This window comes from Chenopodium quinoa, unplaced genomic scaffold, assembly GCF_001683475.1.
Source record: "Chenopodium quinoa cultivar QQ74 unplaced genomic scaffold, ASM168347v1, whole genome shotgun sequence".
NCBI lineage: Eukaryota > Viridiplantae > Streptophyta > Magnoliopsida > Caryophyllales > Amaranthaceae > Chenopodium > Chenopodium quinoa.
The window spans coordinates 3,935,765-3,956,022 of NW_018743593.1; the positions used below are offsets into that span (position 1 = coordinate 3,935,765).

At 34.8% G+C, this 20,258-nt stretch overlaps 3 protein-coding genes across 3 annotated transcripts; all 3 read right to left on the reverse strand.

Moving 5' to 3' along the window:
- On the reverse strand, positions 1–5,129 carry LOC110682817 (protein FAR1-RELATED SEQUENCE 6-like). Its single transcript, XM_021859161.1, has 6 exons — positions 4,867–5,129; positions 2,965–4,379; positions 796–2,040; positions 628–713; positions 437–547; positions 1–353 (listed from the first exon to the last, which is right to left on the reverse strand). The coding sequence occupies exons 3-5, from the start codon at positions 1,600–1,602 to the stop codon at positions 541–543; spliced, it is 900 nt and encodes a 299-aa protein (XP_021714853.1). The 5' UTR covers positions 1,603–2,040; positions 2,965–4,379; positions 4,867–5,129; the 3' UTR covers positions 1–353; positions 437–540.
- On the reverse strand, positions 1,653–3,851 carry LOC110682742 (protein FAR-RED IMPAIRED RESPONSE 1-like). The gene is made up of 2 exons (XM_021859066.1): positions 2,965–3,851; positions 1,653–2,040 (listed from the first exon to the last, which is right to left on the reverse strand). The coding sequence occupies exons 1-2, from the start codon at positions 3,849–3,851 to the stop codon at positions 1,653–1,655; spliced, it is 1,275 nt and encodes a 424-aa protein (XP_021714758.1).
- A 9,128-nt stretch (positions 5,130–14,257) lies between the features above and the next one.
- LOC110682818 (transcription termination factor MTERF4, chloroplastic-like) lies at positions 14,258–19,546 on the reverse strand. The gene has a single exon (XM_021859162.1). The coding sequence runs from the start codon at positions 19,319–19,321 to the stop codon at positions 17,777–17,779; it is 1,545 nt and encodes a 514-aa protein (XP_021714854.1). The 5' UTR covers positions 19,322–19,546; the 3' UTR covers positions 14,258–17,776.
- Between the last annotated feature and the right edge of the window lie 712 nt (positions 19,547–20,258).

Here is a 20,258-nt window from a genome sequence, read left to right on the forward strand (position 1 = left end):
TAACAGAAATTAAATCATTAATCAAGTGTATTTAGAGCATGATATATAAATCTAATATGGTTCCAATGTGATCTAACCACATTAATTGCTCCACATGAACACAACACATTTCCAAAAGGTTGTTCGAACAATGCAGAAATAGTCCAAAAGATTGTAGCCTAAACCAAGCAACTACGATCCTTAAAAACAAACTACTAATACTAAAGCTACACAGTTTGACCTGAATACATAATAGGAAGTCCTGGATACAGTTCTACGCCACAGCCAGCTAATTAGAACTCAAAAGACGAGGTTGGGCTGGCTACACCTTCACCAGCAGCCCCGCGTTTTGTAGTGGCCTTCCTCTTCCGTCCCTATTGACCAACAAGGGATCAGATTCAGAATTCAATAGGTGATGAATGAAAACAACAAACACTTATGGTTATAAGTTATCTACCTTTTGTTTGGGGATGGGTTTCTCAGCTGGAGATTTTTCATCATAAGAGGTTGGGGTGGCTGCAACTTCACCAGCAGGCCCGCGTTTTTTAGTGGCCTTCCTCTTCATTTCCTATTGATCAACAAGGGGATCAGATTCAAATTACAGTAGATGAAGAAAACAACGAACACTTGTGGTCATATGTTATATACCTTCGTTTGTTCATGGGTTTATCAGCTAGAGTAGGTGCAACAACTTCATCAGCTCCTGGTTCATTTTCATCAACTAGGGCAAGAATCTACAATCACATTTCAAACAACCATTTTAAGTAAGGTTATACTGTCATAGTTGAAATGAATGCCCAGATTAGGTGAATGTACCGCCTTGGTTTTCTTCTTATAACCCAATTCTGCAAGTGTTTTATTTCGCGATCCTTTGGGCCTTCCGCGAGGATGTTTCCGTGATTTTGGGTCTAGCACCTGTTGGGTAACTGGTGGCGGTGGGTCAACTAGGGATTCAGTGATTTCTGGCTCTAAATCGACCCACTCTACATCTTCCTGAATGCTACCTTCCACCCATCCTTCATACATGGCGGACGGTTTTGTGACAGAAGACGGAGTGATTACATTATTAGTCGAAACTTTTTCAGAGGGAGGATACTTTCTGCTAGGAAGTAGCTGAACCCCATTCTTTGCAATGAACTTCTTCCTCCTTTCCTTTACTTCAATCCTTAGCTTTGACAAGGATGCAATCACCATCTCTACTGTATCCTCATCAACAGCAGACGCTTCATCGCATATTGGCTCAAACTCGGACATGATCTTGTTGAATCTCTTCACCTCGGCTGTATCCGACAGATCATGGTATGCAACCTTAACACGGGTACGCTTTCTAACAACATCCTTGCGCCATCGGTCCAAGATGTACTTGTCTGGTATCTTGAACACAAGGTTTTGAACAAGTACACGAATGCAGTGCTTGCAAAAAATACCGAATGTTTCAAATTTACAACAATCGCAACTGAGTTCGTTCATTTCTCGGTTAAATCTGACACAGTAAATTCGCCTTTTGTCCATTATAACATCTTCGCTCCTTCCTTCCTGAACAATCCACACTCTATCCTCAAGATAGTAATGGACATTGTGTTCATCAATCACTCTTTCCTCCCGCCCATAACAGTACATCATCCTTGACAATTCTTTCTAAATCTCCTAAATTTTGCATCAGTATATAACTTCTAGAAGACCTTCTCAACCTTAAACCCACTGACTAATCGCCGCACATATTTTGTCGATTTGGTATCAGCTTCATTTTCATCTTTCACCCTCCTAGACATAGCCCTACTGTACTTATCTGGGAACTCATACAACTTAGTCTTCCGGTTCACAACACCGTCAAAAAAGCTGTTGATGCTTTCTACACGTTGGGTAGTCTTCATCCCAGCCCAAAAGTATTCCTTCATATAGGACGGGATCCACATGTGACGCTCTTCAAACAGGTCACATAACCATTCATTTTCCTCTAGGTCGTACTTCTTCATAAACTCAAGCCACCGACTCTCAAATTCCTCAACCATGAAGCTTTCATAAATGAAAGCTTTAAGAAGATTTTTGAATTCAGCATAACTGACAAAAAAAAGTACAATTTATACCTGATAAGTACAACTCTCATTTATGAAAGACTGAATTACAGCAGATACTACATACAATATTCACTGCATACAAAGATAAATAATAATAACAGATTGAATATGTAGATTGAGTAAATAATTATGGCAGACTGAATATACAGAAACATGCATTCAAATACATAACCCCTCTATGCATCCATTCTTCAGCGCCATTACTGTAAAAATCTTCAAAATGCTCCCCACACATAAAGTATACGTATTCTGATCCTCATCCAGATTGAATATACAGTATTCAATGCATACTAATATAAATAATTATTCTAAATTATACAATGTAGATTGAATAAGTAATTATGGCAGATTGAATATACATATAAATAAGAATCAAAGAATGTACAACTTCAAATAATGGCAGATTGAATACACAACAACAACCAACAAAATGGGATTTTGAAAGCAGCAAGTAAAGACAAAAACAATTAATTCTCCACTAAAGGAGTGTAGCAAAGGAATGTTGTGAGGGCACACTACCAGTACATGACAGATCCTAATTGCTAGGTCACATGTGAAGAGAAAATGCTTAATATTTAAGGGAGGAGTGGAAAGAAATTGTTATGCAAGTTTTGTTATCTAAATAGGCTAGTAGCAGCAATAGAAGTGAGTTCCATGACTCCAGTTATTTATGTTAACAGTAGCAGTAGCAGTATATTGTAACCGTTGCCTTAATCTTCCTTTTTTAATCAAATCTCTAACATTTCCCCTGTTATTCCTCTGTTAGTTGTTCATAGTAGTTGCTGTCATTTACTCGAGTTCTAGAAGATCTAAACCAAGAATTGTCAATTCTAGCAGATTAGTCCTAGCATGTGCCAATACGTCGTAACAAATAAAACATATATACAAAAGTTATGGATACACTTACAAATTGCATTTCCCAAGCTTATCAGGAAACTTTCTCATAATGTGCCATATGCACCATCTATGGCGCGTTGCTGGCATGATTTCTGCAATCGGCCTTCTCATTGCTGCTGCTTGGTCAATAAGAAATCCCAAGGGTGCCCGGTTCCTCATACATGCCAGCCATTGTGTAAACACCCAAGAATAGGTGTCACAATCTTTGCGTGATACCAGGGCACATCCCAAGAGCATTGATTGACCATGATGATTCACGCCAACAAAGTTTCCATAAGGGAGGTCGTAGTTGTTGGTCAAGTACGTGGCATCAAAACATACCACATCACCGAAATCTTCGTAGGCCGCACGACTCCTAGCATCCACCCATAGCACATCATTTAGCCGACCTTCTTCATCCAATCGATGTGCATGATAAAAGTTTTGGTTGTCGGCTTGCATCTTCTCAAAATACTTCATCATCGCTACGGCATCGCCACCTTCCATTTTCAACTTCTTAGCTTTGTATACCTTGTGCTCTAGGTCCTTCACATTAGGGAGTTTGTCTTTTTCATGAGACAAGCAACCATGTATTTTCTTAACAGGAACACCCTGTTTGTAGTAATTAAATAGCTTCTTACGTACAGACGAAGTGTAATTCTTCATCATGTACTCTTTCACTAGATTTGCCATGGTCGGGGTAGGTTGGTGGCCATCATGTTCTAGTTCGGCTGACCGTATTACCCACTCACCTGCATCATTAACACTTGCATAAATGTTTTCAGGACAAAAGCATTTTTTAGACTTTCTCTTTCCTTGTTTCAGCTCATCCACCCCTATTACACCGTTAACCTTGCCTCCAGTTCCACCTACTTCCATTGCTTTGGCCCTCTTCTTGGCCTCCCTTAGGGCCCTCATGTTCGGGGGACCCCAGCATTCACTCCTCTACCTAGTACCCCTACGCTCCTTAGTCTTCTTAGAAAAAGATCCATGCACTCTAGATACACCAAAACCATTACTAAAAGTATACAATTTGAAGTACTCCTCTATGTCCTCCCAGCTCTTGAATACCATACCCTCCTTTGGAGGTTCAACAAGGGGCACATTAGTTGATACAACAGTCTCAACAGTCTGAACAGTGCAAACTGTCTGTATAGGAGATTGGTAGACAACCTCCTGTGATCCAAGCAGAGGAGAGCTGTGGTTCAACAGTTCCATATTTTCCATGCTTATCCCATTCCCCACACAACCAAATTCAAAGCACATATTTGAGCTCGGATATAACTCCATATGTTCCATGCTTCCCTCACACCCAAACTCATCAACACCATCCACAGAATCTTGACAAAATTCAGGGTCATCAACTATGTCATCACCCAAACTAATAAATTTACCAACATCAGGAGGATCAACATCACCACCATCCACATCCATTGTATAAGAGATCTGTTCAACCAAAATTGACACACAAAAACCTTGTTTTTTAGAATTTCCAACCTTGTTTTTTAGAATTTCCATAACACTAACTTGTTTTTTAGAATTTTACAAAATGTACATTTTGGGTGAAACACCCGCCTCAGAAGCATAAAAATTAATTGCCGACTAGAAATACTTAATGTACTGATGCAATGACTTAAATTGGTGTGTTCAGTTCTACAACTTATTAACTAAACAAGCAGATTTACAATCAATTTTTCTAAAATTAAGAATTATTAAACTAATTCAAAAATTAGGTAATTGATGTAGTGACTTAAATTCAATCCAAACATTAGGTAATTGATGCAATGACTTAAATTGGTGTGTTCAATTCTACAACATATTAACTAAACAAGCAAATTTTCAATCAATTTTACTAAAATTAAGAATTATTAAACCAATTCAAAAATTAGGTAATTGATGTAGTGACTTAAATTCATATTTTCTAAAATCTTACATTAATACGACCCCTGAATAATCCGTTAGTGCTCCACCAGTGATCTTTAGACGCGCACGTCAGTCAGGATTGTTATGAAAAGGGGGCAAGCGGAGCAAACTCAAGAAAATGGAGAAAGTTGAAAGACGGAGCAAACTCAAGAAAATGGAGAAATTTGAAAGTTGATAAGGAAGCCTTACTGGAATCGTGCTAAGGAGAAAAAGGGAGTTAACTCAAGGTGTTCAACTTGGGTTAACTACTAACGGCATTGCATGTTTTCGTTAGATGGTCCGTCTTCAGCATCTTGCATGTGGTTTGTCAGAAAAAACGTTACACCTCAGCGCATCCCCATTGTTTATTGTTATTTTGTACAGTTTAATTACAAGAATGCCACTTGATAAACAAAAAATGTTTATCAAGGGGATCAACTTGTATTTGCTCTATAACAAATACTAAAATATTAAAAGTCATATGGAAAAGAGACAAAGAAAGAAAGAGAAAGATGTGTGAGACCACTTCTAATTGTACCAATGAAAATTTATATAATACCATTAGTAGTACTAATGCAGTGTTATGCATTTGCAAATGCATAACAAATACTAAAATATAAAAAGTCACATGTAAAAAAGAGAAAAAAAGAAATAGAAAGATGTGTGGGATCACTTTTAATTGTACCACTGCAAGTTTGATGAGGAAGTACTAATCAAGGTCTGTGATGTATGAGAAAATATATAACAAAGGGTAATTCAGACTTTTCACAAACCAAAAATATCTAAAGTACTCATGTAAATCGAATTAGTACCATTGTAGTTCTTAGTGGTAGTATTTTAATTCCTAGAAGTACAAATTTGTTATTTAGTAATATTAAGTTATTTGATAGTAGTTGATAGCTGATTTCATCTTAAAAGTTAGAGAAAATTTCAAATAAGCTATAAATTTTGTCAATCTTCAGTAGTATTATTAATGGTCTCAGTAGTAGAAAATTACGGTTCAGCAGTATAAAAATAGTATCCAGTGAAAGATCTTAAATAACCCGATTTTTCTTAAGCAAATTTACTAGTTGTCTTGCTATCAACTATTTTAAAAAATTTACTCATAATCGTGTTTTTTCCTTTTTGAATTTCACAGTAAGGGGGTGAAAAAAGACTACTGTACTGCGATTCTGGACCGCAAGAAACCGCCGAATCGATTGGTTGTTGATGAAGACGTCTTGTTGTTGCCATGAAACCTTATACTATGGAAAAGCTTAAGCTCTTTCGTGGTGATACTGAATTGCTCAAGGTATAATCTTGTTATTGTTGTGATTCATGGTGTTATTAGGGTAATTAGGGTTCCTTCTATTAAAAAAAAGGGTAAGTAGGGTTCTTGGTGCAGTGATCTCTTTATATGAATTGATTATAGCTCCATTATTTTGTTGAATTATAGCTCAATGTGAAAAAATTGCCACATCAAATGCTGGATTTTGTACTAGGAATGTAATGATCAATGTATTCTTATTTTATATTTTTGATGCTTAATTGGAAGAGAGGCAGAATATTGATAGTCATCTGATTCATTATGTTGTGTAATTGATTGCTTTAGTGATATATGTTCGTTGTAAGCATATACAGTAGTGATTTATCCCCAATTTTTTTTACTAGGAATGTAATGATCAAGTAATTATTACTAATTAGTGTCTTCAATCATTTTATACAGTGGATGATAGCAAGAAGAGGGATAGTTCATTTTGAGATCCCTGTTGGGGAAGGTGTCATCAAGGATTTACAACTTTGGATCAATTTATCATCCAAAGATAAATTGTAAAAAGTTTCCTATCATTTTATTTTGCTTAATATAACACATCCTAACGTTTACTCCTGTCCGAAAATATTAGTTACATTTATAACTTTAGGAACGACTTAGGTATAACAAAAAATTAAAAGAAAAAAAATTATGCGTTTAAATGATCCTTTGCTTTGCTTGTGCCAGGTAAGTGACAGAAAGTCAATCACAGAAGGTGAGGTCTCATAAGCAAAGCTCCTTGAAAAAGCAATTACACCTCAAATATTATGAATATGAAGCTTTGAAGTAGGTAATTCTCAGATCACCTCGCTGGCTGCAAAAACCTAAAACCAGCAAGCGGGATGTACGACCTTCGACTAAGATGAGAATAATGTGAAACTCGAGTGATTATACATTATTTAAACTTTGATTTTAGGGTGACATGTAAGATAATGCACTCACGGCTCACGCCCGTACTTGAATTTACAAGATAGGGATTATTCATGGTCTCTTTTTGGGCAGTAATTCTTGCACCTTTGTGAGACATTTTGGTATTGAAAAATAAAAATAATGCTAGAGAGAATGAGACCACTTAAGAAAAAACAATTAAGAAGAAAGACCACTCATTTAAGAAAAGAAAGATTACTTAAGCAGAACGATCACCTAAGAAGAAAAGTCACTTGAGAAAAGAAATATCACTTAAGAAAATCAAGAGACCAGTTAAGAAAAGGATAATTAGGAAAGTTAGCTTCAGAAAGAAAATTAAGGCAATTGTCTTATTAGGATAAGGATAAAGTGATAAAGAGACCACTTAATCTTTTATACGAAGTACTATAAGATGTTCAGGTACTAAAAATTGTGTCATGAAAATTACTAAGGAATTTACTTTCTCCATTCTTAACCAAACAAATTTGTTGAATTTCCATGCTTTTGATGATGGAATTTATTTCCCACAAATTGAAATTTCATGGGAATTTACACTTCCCTAATGAACCAAATGACCCCTTAAAGTTCACACTAGCAGTCTTCTTGGATTTGTTTTTTATTAATATCAAAATTTTATTATTTTTGAGTGCATGGAATTAGATATGTACGTTTTAAAACACGTCTTGGAGACCGTAAAAAATTAAATGAGACAAAAAAAATGTGGGCCGAAGGAGTAACACATATTAACGTTTTAAAGCCCGACCTCTCTTACATAAGACATCACAAGAACAAGCTATCTATGCTATAATAAGATAAAAACCTTTAAATAATTGTCCGGCAAATATAACTTATGAATTGGTTTACATAACTTGTTCTCTTCCATAAAAAAGTGTAAAATTATACACTTATTTTAATTTTAAACTTTCCAAATTCACTCACACTTATTATTACAAAAAATTTAACAATCAAAATAACCACTTTATAACAATTCCTTAATAAATCACACTCCTATTTTTCGCCTTTCATAACCCGTCATTAGAAATTTGTATTTACAATTTTCATCAACATTTTCACTTCAAACTCATAACTTTCAAGAACTACCAAAACAAAAATCCCCCACATTGTCACCACTTTAAACACGAATGACACATTATACTACAACTTAGCAACGCACGCGTAGCGCGCGCTTACCACCCTAGTAAATATAAAAACCCTTTTCAAAATCTAGATAAAAATAAGAAGTTTACAGTATTACTCCCTAAAAGACTTACTAGTAACTAAGAAAAGAACAAATAAACTAAAAATAAGCCATTATATTTAGGAGAAAACGCTTGAAGAATTACAAGCCCTATTCGATAAGGAAAAAGACCCTGATAAGCTTAACGAAATCATGAATTTCATTTCCAAAAAAGAGATTGCTTCTGATAATGAAATAGAGGAAAATAATTATGTTACTTTTGAGGAAGATTTATATCAACAAATGAGATTAATGAAGTTAAAAGATCTATACTTTCTACTCATAGAAGTTGTCCAACAAAAGATTGAAAATAAACTAGGTAAAAGAGTAATGCTGGATAATAATAATGTCGGAGAAGAAATTGTTAATGAAAATATTAATGTACACAATGTTATTAATGTACCAAGGAGAAGGAAGTTGCACACGACCAAGATACATACCAGGGAAGACTACCCGGTTTAGTATTAAGGTTATGCCTAACCAAATTCCTAAACAGGAAGAAGTAACTCTTGTACCTATAAGTCAAGCCGGTTATAAGCTTAAAATAGATGGTGTAAGAGATAGACAAGATGTTTTAGATCAATGGAAAGAGTTTATGAGTAGTGTACTTAATCTAAACACTAAAGGACTTCCTGAAGATTTCTTATATGATATCGAACATAGAATCTATGGCTGTGTAGAAGATTGGTATGATGGTATAGAGGAAGAAGTCAAAACTACGTTAAGAGCTAATGAATCTCCTACTAGAATGTTTAGATGGCTATGTTAATACATTGAGTTGGAATTTATTGGTCCTAGCGCTGATCCTAATGAGAAAAGAATAGAATATCAAAGAAAGTTAAGTAATTTGTCCATCTGTAATATGAAATATGTAGAGAATCATATTATGGAATTTGAAACTTATTATTATAAAATTGGTAAAAATTAAACAAATCTTGGAATGTTCTATGATAAATTACCAATTCCTCTTAATGATGAAATTAGTGAAAATTATCAAGAATGGAGAGAGAAATATTTAGCTAGGGATGCCTTAGGTAACAAGATTGTCTTCTTAAGAAAGTGGATTGAAAAGAAATGTAGAGAGATTGCAGGAACTCAACAAATGAAAAGACAATTTCTTACTTGTTGGGATTTCCCAAATAACTATGGATGTGAAAGAAAAAAACTATAATAAGAAAACAAATAATAAAAAAATAAATTTGATAGATCAAGAGGAGAAGCCTATAAAAAGTACTATAAACACAAGTATAGAAAACCAAGTAGGCTTTTTAAAAAGGCAACATATTTTCATGAGAAAAAGAAAACATACAAGTGTTGGTCTTCTGGAGAATTAGGACATTTTATGCTAATGAATGTAAGAAAGCTAATCATAAATTAATGGAAGCCTTAGGTAGTTGGGATTACATAGAAATACTAGAAGACGAGGCTTTAGAACCGGCTTTAAGTAATAATAAAGGAATTGTAGAGATAATAGAGGAAGAAAATGAGTATAATAAAGAACTTGAAGATAGCGAAATTGAAGAAGAAATAAATAATATGATGGAAGGAGAAGAGTTAGAAAATTCATAATCAGATGACAATGATGAGGATAAAAGCAAAATGACTATAGGTCAACTAAAAAGAGCTGAGTATTCATTTGAAGATAATGACCTAGATCAGATAATAAAAAAAACCTGGAATTTCCCCCAAGATTACAAAGGATAAAATATTTTAAACTTCTTTCTTTAAAACTAAAACCAAATATGTATGTGAAGAAATGGAAAGAAGTATAGTTACTGAAGATTGTGAACAAAAGGCAACCGAAATTAATTTCATAAACTGAAAAAGTAATAAAATATATAAAGAAAAAGGAAATTATACTTATATTTGTATTGGGGAAGTGCAAGTGTACATAACTCCTTTACAAGATTTTGGCAAGGATGTTAAATGCTTAAGTTTTATTTGTGACATTAGACATAAAGAATTTTATGATCAAATAATTAGTGGTATCACATGTAACTTAAGTCAAGAAACATTAAGCTATATAAGTGAACCTAGATATTATGTGAGCTTAGTGGATTCATTTGCGTCAAATTAAAGTTTTTAGCTATCATGCTATTAACAGAAGGAGTGAAAATGCATAAAGGAACACGACCCATACAATTAAGATGGAAGGTGGTTTATACGTTGGTAAATACTATAGATTCATCTTTTAAGAAACAAATAGTCGATGCTCATATATATGAGCAAGGAGGAGGCCTTAAGAAGAAAATTACACTTATAAAAGTAAATTCTAACGAAATTGAAATTGAAAAAACTTGGGAAGAATTTTGTAATGAATCCTGCAGTTAGTAATAGATCAAGTAAGATGTTAATTGATGAATCAGGATTACTTCATATTGGGATGACTATAAAACCTAAAATACAGAGAAATAATGAGTCTTAAAACACCAAGTTTAATTCGACAAAATTTAACAATAATAAGGATGAAATAACAAGGTGATGAAAAGCTAGATGAGGATGAAGAAGAAATATTAGTTCTACTAAAGAAGCTAAATGAAAAATATGAGAGTAAAAAAGCCTTAAAACAACCAGCAAGACATAGCATTGATATAGGGTTATATTCTAATTTAGAGTTAAATGAAGATCCAAATAATCCTATTGATAAAAGAAAGGTAATTGGATATAAAACGAAAATTGTAAGTGAACCAGTATATGAAGATAAAGTTAATATGCAAATAAAAGCTTGTAATGAAGTAACCAGTACTAATCCAAATAGAATTTATATTCCAATTGATATATACATTATAATAAATATTAATTATGTGCATATATTTGATAGTAGTTGTTCTACATGTTTTGGAAAAAGATCATTATTTCCAGAATTTCTATGGAAAAAAGCTAAGAATCCTATGCAAGTTAGAATTGCTAATAATAGTGTCATGATGCATACGAAAATAATTGAAGAATTACCTATAAAAATTGGAGGAGTTCGATGTATTATTCCTATTTTATGGGCAACTGATCAACCTAGTTATGATATGATAATAGGAAATAATATTCAAAGGTTATACTTCCCATACTCTATAAAAGTTTCATATGAATTTATTTATTATACAGTAAAAAAATAATAATAAAACTAGGTTTCATATTTTAGTTCTAGAGTACAAAATTGACCTTCCCGATCATTCAAACTGTACAAATATGATGCTACATTATAGCAAAATTCGTGGAGGATCGGAAGAAGTACTATACAAAGGTTAAAGAACCAAATAATCAACCTATGAAACACAAAACAACAAAGCCTTTATAGTAGCAACATTAATTTGAAAACGAGCTGATAGCAATATACAATAGTGTAAGGATATAGGATTAGCTCAATGTTCAGAATAAGCGACGATAAGGATGCTGCATTTTTTTGTAGCATTGAGGAAATGAGCTCTTCACAAGTCTTGGGAATGTGAGTTCGACAAAGTATGAAACCGCGAATCTTATGGTCCAAAAATCATTCCCAAAATCAGACGGGTTCCTTTCTTATGATCGCTCTTGAATTATACACCCACTGATTGACTTGAATCTTCCACATTCACCAAACAATTTGTCGCGCTTTACTCTAAAATGTCTGATTTCACAGTGAACTCTTTGACCTTACGCTGACTAATACAGGTTCATGCAGTTACGGTGAGCCTCAGCTTGACATGCTCCTTTCTGTTCGCCTGCTAGCAGTGTTCAAACAAATTCCAAGTCTCCTGCTACAAAAGACAAAACAAATACGGAGTACTAATTAAGTAAAATGTGCATGAGTTAGCTCTCACAATGGCCTTGAACAATCATTCATCTCAAAATAGAAAGTCAGGTGCAGGCTCTGCTAATGAATCAGTGTAAATGAGCCAATGACTTTTTACTATACTGAGTTGAAACTTTGAAAGCCATAGTAGATGTTTGCAGGGTGAATACAATGAAGGAACTCTACCAAAGCAATACATCAAACGAGTTCCCAATAACACTACAAGTGTACTAGGATAGCAATCATAGAAGGAAAGGGAGGAGAAGGAAAGTTAAGGAAATAAAGGGGAGGGGATGGAGTGGACTAGCATATTCATTTCAAAACTGGTAGGATTTGGTTTATTAGGCAACGAAAATGAATGCTTTCGAATTTCACTTCTCTGCCCTTTCCTTTCTACTTGTCATATCCAAACAAGGGAATCCCTTCCCTACCAACCTTGCATGAAAAATCATCCGATGAATCTTCTTGATTAGCAGCTAGATGGACCTCTAAAAGGTCATATATTCCAGTATGTTTATTCACCCTTTTTTCCCCTCTTAGGTTTGGATCAGAAACAATCATTATCTTTGGATCAAAGAGCCTTTTTTCATTTACATACTTGGTAACAATGTCCACTACTACATCGTAATGTGACAATTCTGTGCTTGCATCAACACCTAAGGATGCAAGAAAAAAAAAACACGAGTGGTTAAGCGGCTTATGAACTTTTTTTTTGGACTTTGCCTTGTCCCTTGACTGCACAGAGACTTTCCTTCTCACAAATGACTTTTTTTTTTCCACTTTTTTTTTTGAAGCCTAATCCTCTATAGTTTCTCATTCCCAGTCTTCAAAACTATTCAATTTCAAAATTTTGGTCTCTATTTGTAAACTTGTCTCTATCATCTAAGTATCTATAGTTTCTGCCTTTTTTCAACAAAGAACGTGCCTTTTGGAGGTCTTCCAATCCCAATCCCAAACCCTCACTTTTCTAGTTTTCTTGATGATTTCCCAATAATCACAACTTCACAAGTCCCTCTCTCTGTCAAATTAGCCTTCTCCTGAAAAGTAAGCAAAAACAATTCTAGTAAAACAGAAGCAAGACCAAAACCTCATGACAGAAAGAAGCAAGAATGTTATGTTGGAATTTAAATTTCATAAAATGTCAACAGTATATGAATAGTAGTATAATTCTTGCTACTCGTGACAAAATAGCACATAGAATGTTAAAATAATTGTCTCGGTTTACTCTCATAGGCACCTTGATTAAACAGTTGTTTAAAATCATCCAGATGACAGAATATACAATTTCGTAGCTAGATGAGAATGGAATGTCAGACTAAAATCCATACAGTTAGCTATTCTATAAGGTAATGAGAGAAAAGAGAGGCTCAAATGCTGAAAATCTTGCATTACCCCTTAATTTAATGAAATGATTCACACACAAAATCTGTATCTACAAACAGCAAGCTTACCCATCTGAGTCGATATCTTTTTTCCCCTCTCACAACAAGGCAAACATTATACTGTTGCAACAGAATCCTTTGATTCCTCGGACAAAATTGAATTATGCTTCACCCATACACTGTCCAGTGTCCACAAACAGCAAGTGGACAGCAAAAGCAGTAAACTTTTGCAGTTTTCTTATTAACCAAGACAAACAGGAAAGAAGAAAGACTTGAGCGAAATAATAGTTTGGAATGCTTACGTTGAGATCATGTTGGCCAACACAAATTTAGTAAAGCGTTGTCTAAGCCTTTTTGGAAACACCATCAAAAGAGAGCATCATGATAGCCCACAATTCTGTCACCAACCTACCAAAAAGGAGGGGCCACATGTTAGTTTTATATGTCTCTCCTCTCCCTCCCCTTTGAACTTTGTGTTTGTCAACTCCTGGCCATTATTGGAACCTGTCTACTGTTTTAGCAACCGAAGACCTTCTTTGGGTCACTTGAAAGTTTTTAAATGAAGGTTTTGTGAAGTTCAAAGAAAGGTCTTATTGCTAGAGAGGCTCCATTTACTTCTCTATTTTCCTATTACAAAACATAAATACGTCAAAAAAAGAACCATGAGTCCTAAGAATAAAGCTTTTTGAGAATTATCAAAGTTCGTCTTTAACAAACATCACTCAAATACAGAGTTGGCTTGGCGATAAGGAATAATCTTCTGATTAGCTATGGACACACATAAACTTCTTCTTCTTCTTCTTCTTCTTCTTCTTCTTCTTCTTCTTCTTCTTCTTCATCTTTTTTTTTTTTTTTTGTTTTTTTTTTTGTTTACCTACTTCGCCTCCTCAACCTCATAGATTAAATACTCCCTTCGTCTACAAGTAATGCCTGGCATATGCAAGGAGTGAATTCTTGCCTCCCCAGTCCCACGATGAGCCTAAATTAGGATATGATGTCTTTTTTGGCCCCTGAACCTATAAAGTAAGAATATTGACTTCTCCAAACTAGAAATCTTAAAAATGTAAGATCCTCGAACTCCTTCAAGAAATAAAACACTCATTAGATTCCCTACCAAGAAAGATAAGAAGGATAAGAAAGTATATGTTGGACCCAAATAACCTACAAAGGCTGGGAAAAGGAAACTAAAAGGTCAATCCTTACCAAAACTTACAACCATAAAAGATAAAACAACACGTTCTTTACCTACCTTGTATTAAACCAGATAACAAACTTCTAAGGGCTTAGGAGTATGTATCTCTCCTAACATGGCCCACCCATTGTAAATCACTTATATGACAGGTTAGTCAAAAAATTAGTTTCCCAGATGTCTAAGCACTTCTCCCCTCTGATTTTCTTTCAAACCATTTAAACTTACTAACACCATTAGAGGTTGGTAATATATAACATAACAACAAAGCTCAACTATGAAAGTATTTATAATATAAACTCAAGGCTATGATATGATTGATTCATATTAGAGATTTAACCTCCATACATGAAATGGAAGGAGCAATGTTTTCACATTTGACTGTATTCCTAAAAATAAATACCAAGGTTGTAGTAGATGTAACATCACAAGTTAATCAATAAAACATAGTTTATGCAAATTTTACTCAGCAACTGAAGATGTGTGAAGTGTCCTGTCAAGTACATGGAAAGATAGAAAAGATCATTCATCTCAGTGAGACACAGAGTAAAGAAAAAGTTTTTTACCACATCTGAAACTCTCGTCACAGTCCAGAGCTGAATCATCCTTTCCAACACACTGAGCGTGATATGATTTTAAGCAGTCCCTAGAAGTGAAATATTTAATCATTTAGAGTCAGTAACTTGAGTCTTGAGGAATTACCATCAAGACAAAAACATCAGCGAGGCATGGAAAGCATGATAAAATTGTTAAGGCCGTGAAGAAGAAACCAATCAAGAAGTTTAAAAAATGTCCAGAGGAGCATAAAAGGAAAAGGATGCTTTCAAAGAGGCAAACGATTTACTTTAAAGTATGATAAATGATGAATTACATACAAATTGTTATACTGTATTTAGTTTGCAGGCATTAGAGCAAGTTTAGGCTTACTGTCATGTCACGTGAATTTTCTGTTCACTTCAACACCAGACATATAAAAAAGTCTTCAGGAATATCTCAACAGGGTAATAAGGATGAGAGCCAAAAGTAGTATCATATCCTCCTATCGACTATTACATCTTTCTTTATTCCACTTGGCATTTCCTCTTCTTTCATACTAATCTGAGATTTATCAAATTCAACCTGGCATTGTTGAGTTGATAAAAAGAGAAAAGAAATATGCTGTTAATATTGATATTGCACGCAGGAAAAAACATGAAGCCATGATAGTTAAGAATTGAAAGTTGCACTCTACAAATGTAGAACTTGAGTGTCACGATATTACCTAAATACACTAAGCTGCAAATTATAAACCATGGCTCAGGCGCTCAGCTAACCCCTCAAGTCCTCAACAATACCCTGTGCTTAGCAATTAGTTAGTTATTTGATATCAGTATTCAGCAACATATTTCAAAGCGACATTGGCAACACATACAACCAAATATAGGCAGATAATAAAATGTAAATATATATAACCAAAAAGGCAAAAACATACTCAACTTCACAGCTTCACTTACCATCATGTCACACTTGCAGATTTGATTGGGTCCATTTGCTCCATATGTCAAATGGATCCCTCCTCACTTCACTTGAGTACAAAGGTAGGGAAGTTTATACGAAAAAGTAATATAGTCTTTTGTACTGTAGTCACTAGTCAGCTATTTCATTCACACTATCGACCCCTCCCTCCGGAGTCCTCTACAAAGGGGGATGGGGGGAAAATGTCTATAAATTCCAAACAAAAATCATATTAGCCTTCCCAAGACATACATGGCCAAGATAGTGAAAATGGTTTTGCACTTTTGCAGCAAAATAGTGTTAGGCTACTGCAGAACGAGCTGCTAATAGATAGCATGCTAAGAGAGCAACTCAGCCCTGTTGGCAGATAAGGCACACATTATCTTGTCAAACTCCTGAGCACTGTAATAAACGATGCATAACCTCACCTCGTACTGTCAATAATTCACCATGAAAAATGGACAAAACCAGCCACTTTTACTTCCAAAAGTGCATAAAAATAGTATTTTAAAAAAAAAGTATGTCACAGCTAATAAAAACGTAAATATTACCACGAAGCTTAATATGACTTCCACTGGTATTGAAGTAGTAGGCTTGTACGAGATTCCTTAAATCAATTTAATCGTAACTTATTTTGTAGAAAATTGACATGGTACACTGTTGCCAGTGACATGACTCTGGAGCTTGTTACAACACTGACAAAAATAACTTTCACAATTCCATGCAAAGCTTGCTATTCATAGCAAGTTGAGAACCAAATGCCCAACGCCCTGACCAAATGCCCAATGCCTACTCTAAACGGGCAGCCTATACCACCTAGCCCAAAAAAGACAGACAGAAATCTCAGTGTTTTTTTTTTTTTTTTTTTTTTTTTTTTTTTTTTTTTTGGGGGGGGTGGGGTGGGGGGTGGGAGGTCACTCTGGCATATGGAGAAACGGTATTGCCACTAAACATCAATACATACTTCCAAAGTAAACAAACAAAAAAAGCACCACCGCAGCCTCAAAAAGAAAAGGGGGAAAAAATGCATAATGAGTTGTAGCATACCAAGAAGCATCAACAATCTACACATCTCAACAACAGCAAAGTCAGTAGAGCCTGAGCAAGAATAAAAGATCACATTGATAAAGGGCTACCAATAAGCTGTTACATGAATCAAACAATCCTAGGCCATCATTATCCCCATCCCCAAATCACTAACCTGCTTCATTCAGTCATACAGTGTGCTACAAGTTCACATAACACAACCATACAGGCTCACAGCCATACAAATCAATAGAACCTTCGCCATTAGCACACACATAATGTCATACTCTACCTATGCGTTTTAAGTTATGTTATAAGTACACCTGAAGACAAGTAGGCAACATTTGAATACATCTAACTAAACTCATTTTCATTCCTTTTTTTTATTTTTTTTTATTTTAATGGCACATAATTCCTAATTTCATTGTCCAAACTTCAGACTACTCTCTGTTTCTCCGTTTCTGACAACTACGGTGATCTTACCGGGGTAAAGAAAAAAATTATAAAACTTAGTTTCGAGAATAGCATAATGCATTGTGAAGCAAGCCAAAAAAAAAATAATAAATGAAGATATAGGGAAAATGAATAAAGTTTGACTTTCATTTAATCTTTTGTCATATTTGGTACATAGCTATGAAACACAAACAAAACTAGACAGAAACAGTGCGCCTATAGAGCCCTTCATCCTCACTTTCATCTTCTTCATCTGTTACATTATAACTTCCTGGCAGTTCTAACTTCCCACCCATGTTGAATGTGGGGCCAGCGCTCTCAGCTTCAAAGAAATCAGCCTGAAGTCTTTCTTCAAACCTTTTCTCACTGCAATTGAGAAACCATGCCAAGGAACACCTGATCCCTTTACTTTGTAATCTCTGATATCTAGGTTTAATTCGGGATTCCAAGCTATAAGTAAAGAATTCTGGATACTCAACTAGCTCTTTTATGGGACGGCCCATTTCACTCTTGAAGAAGTAAAAACTATTCTTCATGATCACAAGTGGCATGGCCACTACTTGTGGACATCTCAAGAGCATTTTAGCCACATCCTCGGCAGGTATACCCCGTGCTATAAGAAACTCAACAGGCTTCATAATAACATGCTGATTAAGGCTAACTATCTGAGGCATTCTCTCGACAATTCGTGCAAAACCTTCCGGATGAATCTTGAGCTTCAAATTGAAAAAGTACTGCTGGCTTGACATTTTTGCCTTCAAAGGCAACCCAAGAATCTGTGGGTATTGTGCTATAATCAAAGGAATTTTTTCCCTACTTATGCCAAAGCTAATCAAACATTCAACATTAGGTGTCACAGTTTCTTGCAAATCATAACCAATAACATATGGCCGCTTCTCAAACATTCGCGCCAATATCTTTTTTGGCAAACCCAATGAAACCAAGTACTCAACAAGTGGTTTAATCATCGTACCTACTCTCATCCCCAATAGATACGGATATTGTGTCACCATTGGCCCGATATCTCTAGGGTTCACCCCAATACTAACAAGATACGCCACCGATGTACTCATTGTACCTTCAAGCTTAAACCCCAACAATTCAGGATACTTTTGCAACACATATCCAATATCTTCTTTCTCAACATCAAGCCCGCGAAGGAACCTAATCACCGGAACAAGCTCAACCACTACACTAGCATGTAAAACTTGTGGGTAATTCTTCACAAACTCCCCTAATCTCCCCCTAGGTATCCCAATCTTTTCTAAATACCCCAACACCGGGATCATATTCTTTCGAACACTACAACCAAGCATCAATGGATACTCATTAATATCGTCAATACTCAACCCTAACTTCTGCAAAAATTCCACTCTTTCCCTCATAACATCAACAGTAGAGGGCAACTCAATATCCTCTAATTCATCAGTAATAATCCCCAAAGTCTTTAAATAATCACATATAATAACTTTTGAAACAAGCCTTTCTTTGCGACCTTGAACAACTCCCCAAGTAACAGACGGCATTTCATATTCAGAAAGTTTATTATTAGATTGCGTCGAAAATGAACGAACCCAATAAACCCCATAAACCCTAGAATCAAAAACTGGGGATTTTCCGAACTGGGTATTTCTAGGATTTGGGATTTTCGCATTGTACAATGATTTCAAGCTAAAAACTTCATTATTAATGAATTTATTCTTAAGAAAATAGCAAATATTTCTCCTAAAAAATGGGTTCATTCGAAATAACGAAGAATTAAACTTACAGAGATAATCTTGGATTGAAGAGCGACTTTGATTTGATGGAGAAATCTCGGAAAAAATTTGTAATAGAACTCAGTTTGCTTTGAAAGCCATCACTCAATCAGCAGGTATACGAGGATTGTTGAAGCTTTTCAAAGTTGGTTCAGTAGAGAGCTAGAGACTAGAGACTAGAGACAGGAGACGAAACCTCTAAAATCGATACCCCTCTGTGTTTTAATAAGACACTTGACCATTAATTTATGTAATTATATATCAATAAAATTATACTCCCTCGTCCCTTTTGCAATATTTTAACTGGACGCGCTTGTCGATGCATATGTTTGTCCATTAATATATTTTATTATATACTTATATAAGCTATAAAAAATTTATATTAAAAAACTATACATTAAAATAGACCCAACAATATATTACATTATTACATTGTCTTTCATATAATAGATATAAAAGATGGTCAAAGTGAGATGTGTGAATAGTGCAAATTGTCTTTCATATAATAGCTACAAAAGATGGTCAAAGTGAGATGTGTGAATAGTGCAAAAAGTCAAAATGTTACGAATAATTTGGGACGGAGGGAGTAGAAAAGTTGATATTATGAAAGTGTATGCTCCCTCCGTTACATATTATTCGCAATAAAAGAATATTTTATGTCTCACAAATAATACCCCTTTGTTGCGAGTAATTCGTAACGGAGGAAGTATTATAACAAATCTAACTATGTATTATTGTAGACACCCAAATGTATCTCCACAAAAATAAACCCAGTGATGAATATCTTTCACGTCATTTGATTATCGAACGAAGTGAAAGTGTAAAAAAGTCTAATGATGTGGTTGTTCTTATTAAAATATCCCTCTTGCTGTTTTTGAAAATATTTCTTTTTACACTCTATTTATGAAAATAGTCAGTATAA

What these genes read in the sequence shown, in the direction of transcription:
- LOC110682818 (XM_021859162.1), bottom strand. Translation starts at nt 19,321, where the DNA reads ATGAACCCATTTTTTAGGAGAAATATTTGCTATTTTCTTAAGAATAAA.
- LOC110682742 (XM_021859066.1), bottom strand. Translation starts at nt 3,851, where the DNA reads ATGAGGGCCCTAAGGGAGGCCAAGAAGAGGGCCAAAGCAATGGAAGTA. An exon ending in AAGCTTGGGAAATGCAATTT is followed by an intron (nt 2,041 to 2,964) that starts GTAAGTGTATCC and finishes TTTTTTTGTCAG; the next exon opens with TTATGCTGAATTCAAAAATC.
- LOC110682817 (XM_021859161.1), bottom strand. Translation starts at nt 1,602, where the DNA reads ATGATGTACTGTTATGGGCGGGAGGAAAGAGTGATTGATGAACACAAT. An exon ending in ATAAGAAGAAAACCAAGGCG is followed by an intron (nt 714 to 795) that starts GTACATTCACCT and finishes ATGTGATTGTAG; the next exon opens with ATTCTTGCCCTAGTTGATGA.